The 13,533-nt window shown below is 39.5% G+C and overlaps 1 protein-coding gene across 1 annotated transcript; it reads left to right on the top strand.

Annotated features, from left to right (window-relative positions):
* The first annotated feature begins 19 nt into the window (after window positions 1-19).
* Window positions 20-10,860, top strand: LOC109462589 (coiled-coil domain-containing protein 105-like). Its single transcript, XM_019759148.1, has 8 exons — window positions 20-283; window positions 4,488-4,778; window positions 5,526-5,630; window positions 6,128-6,308; window positions 6,866-7,065; window positions 8,621-8,716; window positions 9,422-9,535; window positions 10,225-10,860. The coding sequence occupies exons 1-8, from the start codon at window positions 182-184 to the stop codon at window positions 10,459-10,461; spliced, it is 1,326 nt and encodes a 441-aa protein (XP_019614707.1). The 5' UTR covers window positions 20-181; the 3' UTR covers window positions 10,462-10,860.
* The last annotated feature ends 2,673 nt before the right edge of the window (window positions 10,861-13,533 follow it).

Raw genomic sequence — 13,533 nt, forward strand, 5'->3', positions numbered from 1 at the left:
GAGTGGGGCGGGGTACTCCCAGAAGCCTGTGCGGCGGTTTCCATAACGACGGTGTGTATGGAGATGACGCCTCCGGCAAGGAGACTTGATTTTATCAACAATACACGGCTTTAAAGCTACACGCCTGGTGTCTATACTCCTGGCGACGGTTTTCCCTTGGATTTTTTGACGCAGGAACAAGATGGCAGTGACTACCAGGGGTGTCCTGCCCATGGCGACCGCCACGATCGGCCCAGACGCGTGGCGAGACGCGACGGTCCGCGGCATCAAGGTGGCACAGAAGGTAAGGCTGCAGGACAGGTCCACACCACCCGGTGTGTGTGTTCTATTTGTACAACACACCGCCATAGATACAAATATACAGTGTTTGTGACTCCTGCTGTTAGATATATTCTAACATAGAAACTTACTGAAAATTTAGAATGATTGCATCAGTGTGTACCGGGCGTTTGTACCCCTAGCTACAATGCATTGTAGTCACATGCCAACAAATATTGTGTTCCCCCCCAAGCAAGGACATTATACCTTGCCCCAAGGTAACATTACAACATACAGATTATCCATTATAAACGTTACCACTGTAACTTTTTGCCAGCTTTGTACTTAAAATCTCAGAAGTGATGTTGCTATTTTTTTAGCAACTACACTGTTTAGGAGTGCTGTGGAACCTAATCTCACATTTAGTCACAGCAAGGAGGTTATAACCTCCATGGTCACAGATGAATACATTGACAGTCTTCCAATATGATTGTAACCAAAAGTGTGTTTGAAAAGTAGTGAGACTCTCTCTCCTTGTAACCAGCATAATGAAGTTATTTAGAATTATGGTGAGATTTTTTTATTTATTTCTTGAGAACCTGAGACTCTCTCACACTCACCATGGAGCTACAATCTGGTTTATCGTCTGTTGTTCCGAGGGTTAGACGTGCTGCACACTGATGCTGGGGCTTGATGGTAGCCTGCCATTTGCCTCTGTAATATACAGGTTAATCTTGAAAGCATCCCTCATCACTAGATCATCTAGTACTGTGTGTCCAATACCTGAACTAGAACCCTGGCTCTGGACTAAGAGGTTGGGAGTTCGAATCCCGACTGTTGTCGCTCACCTGACATCCATGCTACTGGAAAGGATTGCAGTCCTTAGGACTGGACATTAATCTGTGGTCCACTGTTCATTGTGCTAGTCAAAAAGACCCAGGGAAAAAAAAAGTACAATGAACTTGTAAATACTAGCATCTGTCCTCTCTGTTACTATGTGGGGGATTAGCTCTTGAGGATCGAGTAAACTAAAACGATTGAGATCACTTTTTTGCCTTTCATCAGAGACTTGATCTCCCCCACTTCTAGCAGGTTGGCGTCAGCCTCCACTTCTTCTGCCCTTTGTAGAATCCCAGGAGACTTTAATGCAATTATTTCTGGATGCCTAATGCACTGAGCAATGAGTTTCAACCCCTAAGAGAAATATTGTGGTTGGACAGACACTGGCTGGCATTGTTGGGTATGGGTGACTGACTGTTTATTTATACCACAAAAGTGTAAGAGGCAGACCATAACATTCCTAGCCTAGATTTCACAGGTTGTTCAGATGATTTGGTTACCATTCAGTATCAAATAATGGAATTATTTTCAGTGAAACACAAAGGGGAAAGTAATACACTCTCCCAGGATTTGAACCTGGGCCGAATTATGCAGACTACCAGCTCATGAACCCAGCGCACTAACCGCAAGGCTAAAAGGTCCTGGCCTGATAGATCCTACTGTTACACAACTTCCCAATTTATGTTTTTTTAGATATACTGTAACAGTTATACCAGAGAGGAGGATGTTTAAAAAGTAGTCAAGTCTTCCTAAAGTTTTAAGTGTTCACTTTTGGACCAGTCTTCTCTCTCTCTCTCTTTTTTTTTTTAAATTTTTTCAGGTACGTTTTTCCCTAGTTTTCTCTCTTTCAGTTTTTTTTAAAACTTCTATAGGTACTTTTTTCCCCATGAAAACTTTAGGAGTTTTGTTTGCGATGTTGATTTTGAGTCTTCAAGTATTTCTTTTTAGTATCTAATATCCTGAAGTTTGCCCCACGATATCACTGATATAGTTACAGTTTTAGCTTTTGTTCTATATGAACACTGGACTTCCAAGTATTACCATGCCACTTTTTGGTGGTCCCTTAGATAATTTTTCCCATTGACACAAGCAGTAAGAATTCTGTCTTTAGAGACCACCTGTTCACATAGATCACATTTTTTGGAGCCCTGAGACCACACCAATTTAATTCATTGGTTAATGGATTTTTCTAGAAAAATAATGGAGCTGGCGGGCAAAAATAAAAAATAAAAACAGACCTAGGCATCCTATTATGGCCCAAAATGGTACAATAGGAGCCATGAAGTCAACACACCAGGCTGGTTCAAAATTTAAACTTTAAACAATGAATTTTGAACTTTTAATGATACCATTGCATTGAAAGATGGAATAACTGTAAAGGATGAAAAGGACTGTTTTCAACTGTTCAGGGCAAAATATGAGCATTTTGCAGTTGATTCTGAATTTTTATTTTTATTTGCAAATCAGAAAATAATGAAACGGGTGAATCCGTTAACCAAGAAATTAAATTGGTGTGCCCTGAGCGGTCTTCCTCAGCAGTTTTGACTGTCGGTATTTCTAGTTCCCACCACAGCGACTGTTTCCTAGCATTTTTCCAGGCTATAGATCATTTACACTCAGGGGGACCAACAATGTTTACACGCCTTTAGAAAATGCCAATAGTTAAATACTCAAGAGTCAAGACTCTTTGTGTTGTTCAATGCAAACATCATTCTGAGCCATAAAGGCTTCTATTTATGCATCAGCAAACTCTGTAGAGATTTTATGGATGTGTCATATATCAAAGTCAACCTTTACTTTAGCAAACTGGAGGTTTGCTAAGGGTGTATTACTGAATTGTGACTGAAATGAGACTGTCAGCAACTGATAAGCTACTGATATGTGACTGTCAGTATCTGATCAGTTACTGATATGTGGCTGTCAGTATCTGATCAGTTACTGATATGTGACTGTCAGTATCTGATCAGTTACTGATATGTGACTGTCAGTATCTGATCAGTTACTGATATGTGGCTGTCAGTATCTGATAAGTTACTGATATGTGACTGTCAGTAACTGATCAATCGCAATTGCCAACAGTCCCATTTCAGTCACAATTCAGTAGCACACCCTTTAGCAAACCACCAGTACTGATATGTGACTGTCACTTAAACTGATCAGTTGCTGACAGTCTCATTTCAGTCAAAATTCAGTACTACAGAATTTGTAGAATTCTTGCAAGAAAACTGCTCAGACCTGAATATGGTTACCTGCTGTCACTGTTGCCTTGTTCCAACGGTCTGGACCCCCATTGTTGAGTGTGACAGGGTGTTGTTTGTAGATGGTGTGATTGGCACAGTTTTTACCTCCCACACTGCCAATAATGGATCAATGATTTAGACACATTGGACCTGATGTCAGAATGGTGGTGGAGTTACAGTATAGATGTAAAGTTTGTGAAATAAGGCCATGCCAATGTTTGTGGTTCTGGGATTTGCCCCCCCCCCCTCTTTTTTTCCTGATTTGAAAAGAAAAGATGTTCTGAATCAACTCTCAAATGCCCATATTCTGGTCCAGACAGTAACAAAGAAAGCTTCATCTACCTATCAATGCATTCAACAGGTTTTCATAAAAAGTTAAAAATTTATTGCTTGAAGCAAAAACCAGCCTGGTATGCTGACCTTCAGGCGACTACATGTAGCTTTTGGGGCTATCAGAGGATGCCAAGGCCTGTTTCAATTTTTTTAGGCTCCCTAGCAGCTTGTTCTGGAACTACAGGGCCATTTAAAAAAATATTTGAGGGAAGATAACTCTTGAGCCAGGTCAACAGGTGGTTGCAAATATTTGGTAGGCAGGGTTAAGCTTAATTCATGTAACATCTGTGTCCATAATATCACCAGGGTCCATAATATCACCACCTTGAGAAATAGTGTGCTTTAAGATATTTTTACTGCAACATACTTTTGGTATGCACTTCTTCACACATCAAATGTACATACCTAGGGTATGTTGCAGTAAAAATATCTTTAAGCACACTGTTTCTCAAGGTGGCGATATTATGGACCCTGGTGGAGTGGTGATATTATGGACACATATTTTATACAAACTACTAGTAAATAACAATGTATATTTGAAGGTAAATAACTGACACATCTCCTGAATCGTAGCATGTAATATAATACTCTCCTTAAGAAAAACATGCAATAGATTAGCTTTGATAAAATTGAAATTTAGCAGTTAGAGTTGTTGAGCAATAATATTGATTGAAATATTGATTGATTGATTGATAGATAGATAGATAGATAGGTTGATTGGTTGATTGATTGATTGGTTGATAGATTGGTAGATTGATAGATTGATAGATTGATTGATAGATTGATTGATAGATTGATTTATTGATTGTATTCCAGGTGGTGGATAAGAGTGAAAAAGGTGCCATCCTGGGTAAACAGTTGGACCCTCTGCCGACCCTGCGGGATAACTGTGCCCAGCAGAGTAACACCACCATCCACAAGTACGTACGGGAGGTGCGTATGGTGGTGGTGCGGCTCAGGGAGTACCTGCTGGAGACAAACGAGGAGATCAAGTCCCTGATCCGGGGTAAGGAGGCTCTGGAGAAGGCTCTGGAACACCGCAGGAAGGACATTCTACTCAACCAGCAGAGCACAGCCATCAGGCTGACACGGCCTCCCAGGGAAAAGGTGAGCGGGGTTTATATTAAATACTAGAAAAGTAATATTTGCAAAGCAAATGCATAATGTTAACCTTCGCATATGATCTGCTCTGTTAATTCTTCCTCAAACACATTCATATATTTGGTCAGATAGGAGTCTAAATCCCTCCTGCTATAAAATTGCAACATTATGTAATGCAACACCAGTAACCATGGTGAGAGACAGTCTGGTTCAGTCAGGTCAGAGGTCACTGTTTGGAGAAGAAGAAGAACAAGAAGAGGAAACGTAGCAAAAACAATAAATAAGATTCGACGGCATGTCAATATAACATACTTCATGGTTTTTGTTGAATGTTTGGTCAACATTGCATCAGAATTAGCTTCATATTAATTAACTTGAAAATTCAAGGTGAGCTCAGTCTATCTTGTTGAACAAAAGTATAACTTCTTTTTTATTTATTAAATTTTGCCTGTTGCAAACAATATCTTTTCTGACCGTTTAAAAAACTGTAGAATCTGATGTAATGTCGTTAAATGTGTAATTAATATGACCTTGAACGAGACGTTCTGCCAAAGTGCTATGCATTACATTACAGATTTTTGCACAGGTGCAGTACGTTCTGCCAATTTGCCTGGTTGTTATTAATGATTTTCTATTTTTTAATGCTAGCCAAATCTTCCTCTGCCAGAGTTTTCCTGGACTTATCTGCCATTCAGATTATTATTGGTATTAGACAGTTTAGCTAAGCTGATTTTGCTGGTCTGTGTTCTGTAGGTACTTGATGGTGCAGATGAACTTCTACAAGCAGAACTGAAACATCTGCTGAAGCTGAAGAAAACCCTGGAGGCACAACTCAGGGAAACACAGAAGCATCTACAGGCAAGTACTAAGATTTCTTTACTCAGTCTTACAAAGTTAAATTAATGTGCCCTCATATGCAGGAAATACCCTCAAATTTTCATCCACTGGGAACTTGATTTGTCAATCTTTAAAAACTTTGAGTTTCAGAGCCAGCTTTCTAGATCTGAATAAAAAAAAAATGTTGTAACTGAAGCTTTAACTACAGTTGTATGTTGGATTCATTCCTCAAGCAAGCATCTAGCAAATTGCGATCATCATCTTTCAAGACATCTGGGGCCGCACATTTCCCGTTTATAACTTTTATTCAACTGGCTAAATAACACATTTTCTTGTGACAGGCTGGATAAAAGTTTTAAACAGGGACTATGTCTTACTGAGGGACGACTGCAGTGCCCAAGATGTTGGTTAGCAATGCGTGAATCAACTGTACTATATCATCTAATAGATGATATAGTATATATACTATATTCAAAATTTTTAAGTAGCATATACTTACAGAGGTTTCTTGTTAACAGGAGTTAGACGGTGTTCGGAAGCTGCTGACTGCCGTGATCCAGGAGAGATCCCACGTCATGGATCTCATCACCCACGCCGTCTCCTCCGTCACCGCTAACGGCCGTCTGTCCTCCCGCCGCGAGGGGAGGTACTCTCGCCAGGAGGAGACACGACCGGAGTCGCCAAGCAACCCCATGCTTGGTATGTCATTATTACCTCCATGGAAAATGGGGGTATTGTTTTGGGGCTGTGTAGTGCATGTCCATGTACATGACACTGTGTGTGTGTCTGTGTTTCTGCATGGTCATACATGTAGGTTGTAATGGTTATGGTTTGATTCAGTCTGCGAAAGTCATTAACCACTAAGTCGAGTACATCTGGTAGCACTCACTTTTTATACAGAATGCAGTGAGTGTTTTTCATTACATGACCTCCTTGACAGCTTTTTTTGCTTGCACGATACAGAAGGGGATTGCAAATCTTGGAGATTGCAAACGGGTTATGTTGTCTAGACAAAATGGAGACCCTTTTCTACCCCTGTTAAAAAGTTGTGACTTGTAAACATTATGGGTTAATGGAGGTCTGACATCTTGGAATTCTTGTTCGTAATATCTATGTCAGTCAAGATATTACTGATATACTGAGTCCAAACACTGATGAGGACACAGATGGATTTGGTGTCACCAATGTGCCAAGATCTGCAGTGCTTTTTCCACTGAGAACTATACAATTTATTTTTATTTATCGTTATCAAACAGGTGAGCCAGACCCACTTGGACCGTACACCCCCGACGCTGCTAAAGCCATAGAGGAGGCTCGTGAAGCTAACCTGAAGTCTGCCGCCCTGAGGAGGGCCATCAAGGAGTCCATCGACAAGACAACCATGCTGCAGCAGGCTGCACACCGCTCTGTCAACGATGGACTCACACAAAAGCTGGCAGAGACCATCACTATGACAGTAAGTCTGCTTTGTAAATCCCAGTTCCTCTACAGCAGATACTGTAGTCAGTGGTGGTGCGCAGAAAAAATATGATGAAAGGGTTTTGGGGGTCTGAGTTTTCATAATCTGCCGCAAAGTGTTATTAGATGCTAACATGACTAAAAAGTGTAAGTAATGGCAGAGACCATCACTATGACAGTACGTCTGCTTTGTAAAGAGAAAGTAAAATCATTTTGGAAGTTCATCTGTGTTGACTTATTATAGTACAATGCTATACTTTATTCCAACAGAAAGAGCACATTGTACACAATGACCAAATTTCAATGGGGTGAAGCCTCCAGTGTACTGCAAAAAGAAACAAGAGAGTACCGCTTCTCCCTGTCCTTGGTGCTGAATAACTGACTACTTATCATCATTCAGACCAGTCTTGTGGTTAAGGTTGTTGATTCAGAATCAGAGGGTTCTGGGTTTAAATCCCGGGAAAGCGCCGGTGTTGTGTCTTTGGGAAAGGCACATAACACTTATTTTCCTCACTCTACTCAGTGAAAATGAGTTCCGAGCTATGGTTAGGGCTAGAGGAGGCACATACAGCTGAGGTCCAGTGTGTGAAGAGAGCTACACCATAGAGCCCATTAAAGATTACACATCTTGTCTAAAAGAGTACAGGACCTTCCTGGTCTGAGTGGTTTAAACCTTACAGTCTGGTCTCTGGTTTGACACCTTAAAAGATAATAGTGACCTCAATCCTTCCACAATGTGTGGTATAGCTCAATCTTTTATGTCTTAAATTAGGCCATCAGATCAGACATCCTATATATACATCATTCATGATTGGTCTCTGGTGTTCAGATAAGAGGAGATACAATTGGTTGAATAGAATATAATGTACCACTTATACTGTACCACCTCATACTGTAGCCTATTTGTAATTGTTATACATTGCACATGAAATGATTGCTAATTTTCACCATACTAAGAAAGACTTTAATCATTAAAATGCATGTCCCCATTTCCAATGTGAACTAAGGAAAACTTGAATTATTAATGCGTGTCCCCATTCCAATATGCTTGCTATTGCTTGACTAGATTGATATTGTCCCTGATTTTATTACCTCCGGGGGAGGAGACATCCTTCCGCGGAAGGGTTTTGTGAGAGATGTAGATTTTCATGTTCGCAGCTGTTTCTTGCGTTTGGGTGGACGGATTCTTTTGAGACTCGTTGTATGTTTTGCTATTGGGCTGCAGATGATGCACGTTCTCAATTTGTTTTTATTGTATATGTGTTTTCGGGCGTGAAAATGGTGCCTTTTGGTGGCCCCAGAACACCCCTTTGAGCGTGAAAGTGGTCGCGACCATTGACCTCTGGCGTGTATTAGCTATTGTCGGTCTCGTCCACGAAGGTGACCCCTCGCACAGAGGGGTGTCCGGTCTCAATAAATTCTTTGTTTAAAACCCTAGTCCTGCAGCGCGCAACAATTGTTGTTGTAACATACAAAAATACACAATAAAAAGCCCGAAGGTATAAAATCTCAGATTTTACTTGTTTGACATTGTTTTTGTTTCTTTCCCATAGCAACATTTACAAGTCAGCTCTGGGGAGAACCGTGCAGCCATGCACAGGGCACAGCGCTGGTATGACACCACCGACAAAGCAAGAACTATAACAATGGTAAAACATCTTCTGTGCTTTCCTTTTTAAAATCAATTATACTTTCTGACATTATATGACATTGTATTAAGCTTTAGACCAAATTTAATGTTGTTTCCCCACCCTAAAACATTGAATAACCACGGCAGACATTGAAAAACATATCAAGAGAAACTGTTACATCTCATTTTTACATTTTCTTACAAAATGTACAATCTAAACACAAGTCTTTTTATTGCAACATATTACAGCAAAATCCAATTTTTACTTCCTTACAGGGAGAATTTTTTAAAGGCAAATACGTAATTTTATCATGTTTTTATCAGAAATTAAGATCAAGAATATTAGTTAACTGAAGAATTGGCTCCAAATGTGTTTGAAAATAGAATTTAAATCTTGGTCTGTATCTTTTTTTGAGAAATGAATGATTGACAGTGTTGTTATATAATTCTTATAATATGCATGTTGTGAAGTTTTGCTGCATTGTAATATGTTGTCAGTTAGAATTGTACACATTGGTATTTTATATTGTTTTTTATGTTTTGATAGCCTCTGAGTCTCTTTTTGTCCTTTTGTTGCAGACAGGACAAAAGAGACTGACAGCTAAAATATCTTTGGTAACCAGGCTATTGTTTTGACGTATTGTGACTGTTGTCAATAGTAATAATAAGACAACATACATCTCTGTAAATCCTGTGCTAAGTTGTGTCCTGTTTGCCTGACCAGGGCCCAGTGTCCAGCAGTGACCTGACCACACGTGAGCGGCTGGAGCGGCCACTGGTCCGCGTGTACCAGCGTCACCCGGGCAACCAGCTGCCCGAGGCACACGACATCATTTCGGTACGTCAATTTTACAACCTAATAGAAGTATGGATCCTTTTCATTAAAAATGAAGATTATAGACTGCTAGAGATTGATTCTTATCTGCTGTGAAATTTAACTAGTACTAGTATTTAGCAGTCTCACAAACAACTTTCAAATTAGGTTATCTTTTATTAAATTAGTTATTATTTTTTTTTATAATTTTTTATTGATAGTGTTCCTCATTTACATTAGTTGGACTTCATATAGATCATTACCTCCAGATTTTATGTTTAAGTTTTGTCATTTCCCATGACTTTGTGTGTTATTTACTTTGTGTACTATGTGCCATGCTTTCTGTTCCATATAATATTTTTTGCAAATGTTAATAAAAAGAAAAATTGAAAAAAACTTGAACAAGTGTTGCATTCCATTTCAAAACATAATAACAAGAAGTGGAATCACAACAGCAAGTCCTCTTTGCTCATGCCTATTAGCTAACACCTGACAGTGTATTCCACAACATGATTTGAAATTATAATACATTTTGGCCATGGAATCCAACAGCATAGCTAAAACTTGTGTATGGATTACCACGTTTTGGAATGCAACAGCAAATCCCCATCAAAACATGTTTTAGAATTATAACATGTCTTGGAATACAACAGCACATCTCTCCACATGCAGAGCTACAAAATTAATGTAAATACCTGTTGTCACTCCTACAGGGACAAGTCGACTTGTTGAAGTCCTTAAAAGCGACCAGCCGTAACCTGGGCCTGCTGCATCTGGCCAGAATGAGGCTCAGGGACGACATCCGTGACAAGAAGGTCGGCGCCGACGTGGACGCTCACATCGTCAGGCTACGGCGTCGCCGTGGCAACCACCGCTGGGTGATGGAGGGCTCCGAGGCTCAGATCCCGGGACAGCTGGTGGCCACGCGTCCACACGTGGAGTGTCCGTAGGCTGTGTGTGTACTACTGGCCACACCGGTGGTAGCTTTCTCGGTTCCCCAACATTTTCAAGTGAAATTTGAGTTTTAAACACACCCAATACAATTTCAGTGCAGCAAAACAAAAAATATTCTGGATGAAGAAATATGACATATTTACTGACATTGGCAATTTTGTCAAGGTTTCATATTTGCTTAGCATTCAAAATAGCCTAAAAACAATCCATGCAAGGAGTCCCTGTATTTTTTGGGTACCACCCATAAATATCTAGAACCAGCCGGTACAAAACAAGCAACCATTTTCCATCAGCAACGTCACATTTTTCAGCCTAACAGTTTTTAGTATTGCTATGGGATAGGGTTGATTAAAGGTACCACATGAAAAGAATGACCAGAAAAATGACTTTGAAAATCTATAGTTTTGCCCTGAAATTGCATTAAGTGCCTTTAACTTGAATCCGATATTCACACCCTGAATGAAACTCCCCTCACCCCACCCTGAGACACAAGTTTAATCAAAACCTCTCAAATCAGCAGCCTTTAATAAAAAATGTAGGAACCCTGAAGTGAAACTGGTGTGGCCACACGAACTGCTGTGGAATGTATTAAACGTGCACACGTGCACCGTAACGTGTGCACCGTACATATAGTATTATGTGCTTTGAAAGGTTTTGTGAATACTTGCACCACCCCTGGTGACTTGTCGTCTGATGTTCCATGACAATTATTGTGAACTGCCTAGGCCTGTTTTTCTAGAAATGTTTCCGATATTCAAAACGTGTGAGAAAAATAATAACAGAACTTTGAACAGCAAAAAAACTGGTAGAAAATTCTAGAGACTACAAGACATCATGCTTGGTGATTTTATTGTGGCAAAATGCATGGTTGATATTGAATTCATGTGCGCTTCATATTCAAAGCGTTACACACATCTGTACAGCTAAAATATAAAATTGTTTGACGTGTTGTCTATTATTTTGCCCTGCCAACTTCCAGAAACATATAAATAGCACAAGTGCAAGTATAGAATAATCTTTTCATAAAAAATGAATTGTACCTTGAATATATAGCATAAAAATGTGTGGAATGATATTACTACAAAAATGTAAGGATTAAATCTTCTGTGAGACAGAAAAAACACTACTTTTCATCTGTTGTAGCTTAACAAATTACACGCAGCATGGAAGGCAGTGAAATATTTCAAAACATCTCAGACACCTTTATAGTACGGTTGAGCATTCTAGTCCACCAGACTTCCACATTCAATATTGGGATATGCCATCACACATATTAGCTTTTAATTTTTTTGCTTGCCAAGCATTGTATATTTTAAAATATTTTAAGTTTCTTCAACTTATTTCATTCTGTACCTGTGACAATACTGTCAAAAATATAATTTCAACAGTTGTATTATGATGATACATTATAATTGAAATACAGTGAATTTTAAGTTAATTTTTTTGTGTCACATTGATTTGTATGAAACATTCTAAAAACTTGCATCCTTGCATTTTTATATACAAGTCATGTATACAACTTGTTGTTTAGGAATTCTATACAATAAAGGCCATATTAAGTAGAGACGTATTCTGGCACAATTGTTAGTTACTACTAGATACAAGTGTGTTGAGCCAACAGTAAGAATGCTGCTAGAAAACTACCAAGTGGAACACTGTTTTGTTAAACATGTCTATCACGTTGTATGTGATGTGGCACGACACATAAGATGCATGTACATATTTTATATTCAATTTGGCTCTTGTAACTGCAGTTAACTGTGGTCTTTTGCCATATGTTTGTGTGGCTTCAGTGTGATTAAACTTTTGTTGTGGATAACTTCTTCAGCAATTGATTTCTTTTCTGCTCTGAAGTCTAGTCTAAGAGTAACCACTGAGGATTTGAAATACTTTTTTTCTAGTGCTGTGTACCTATAGTAAGCCTAAGTTCAGTTCCGGACTCGCAAGTCTGGACCTAAACCCATGGCATATATACACTTTTGCATGTTGGCAACCTTGCAATGTTGTTTGGGTGAAACTTTGGCCACATAACATGGAGGCCGACACTTGACGATGCCCAATGGCAATGTTTTCTTCATTTTGCAGCACAGATTTGCAATCTATGGCTCCGAGGGTTTTAGGTGATTTGGAAAGAAAAGGGGAATGTGACATGGGATTTTTTTGAATTTTTAACATTACTATTAACAAGACTCCAGAGTCGTTTCTTGACTTTTAGGTTTTTTGGACTTGGATCTAAACATTTTTCCGGAACTGGTCCAGCATACCGGTACACAGCACCTACAAGTTTTTTCTCAGGTTACCCACTTCTCTAGGCAACATAAGCCAAAAGCTAAGTTGCCCATCAATATTTCAGGTTGCTGTCATTTTAGAAGGCAAGCCGTAAGCCAGGCCACTAGTAAAGGTATCACTAACATGCTGTCTGAGGTGGAACAGAGTCAATTTTTGATTAAAAGCTGCAACCTGGCGTCTGCGGTGACAGTGCAAGAGTGGGTGCCTTGGGACATGCATTCAAAGTCTTCAAACATAATTAAATGACTTTAATCATTATGTACAACACTCCAGACCTATACTTAGCATACAAAAATACTGTCTATTAGGCTTTCTCTTTTAGATTCCTTTTCAAAGTATACATGTCATAGACACAGTATGAGGACAGTTGGACAAAGATTTCAGGCAACACACAGTACACTTCCATTAGGTCCTTATATACAGTGTACACTACATGAATGTATATGGTGCTGTCAAACGGTAGCAGACCTTGCCCAATCACAGCCAACCTTGCTCCCTACCTACTCCTAACCAGCACGTCGGCAGAACGTACTGCGCCTGCGCAGAACCATGGATTTTCGCAGTTTTCGTTGGATTTTTGGTCAACATTGCATTAGAATTTTGCCTGTTGCAGACGATATCTTTTCCGTCATAACACTTGAAAACTACTGTCGGAATGCTAACCTTATATGAGCAAATATAACCTTATATGAGACGTTCTGCCGAAGTACTATGCACAATACATTACGGGTTTTGCCCATGTGCAGTATGTTCTGCTGACATGCTCTCCTAACCATGGT

Source organism: Branchiostoma belcheri, unplaced genomic scaffold, assembly GCF_001625305.1.
Source record: "Branchiostoma belcheri isolate BF01 breed outbred unplaced genomic scaffold, Haploidv18h27 scaffold119, whole genome shotgun sequence".
NCBI lineage: Eukaryota > Metazoa > Chordata > Leptocardii > Amphioxiformes > Branchiostomatidae > Branchiostoma > Branchiostoma belcheri.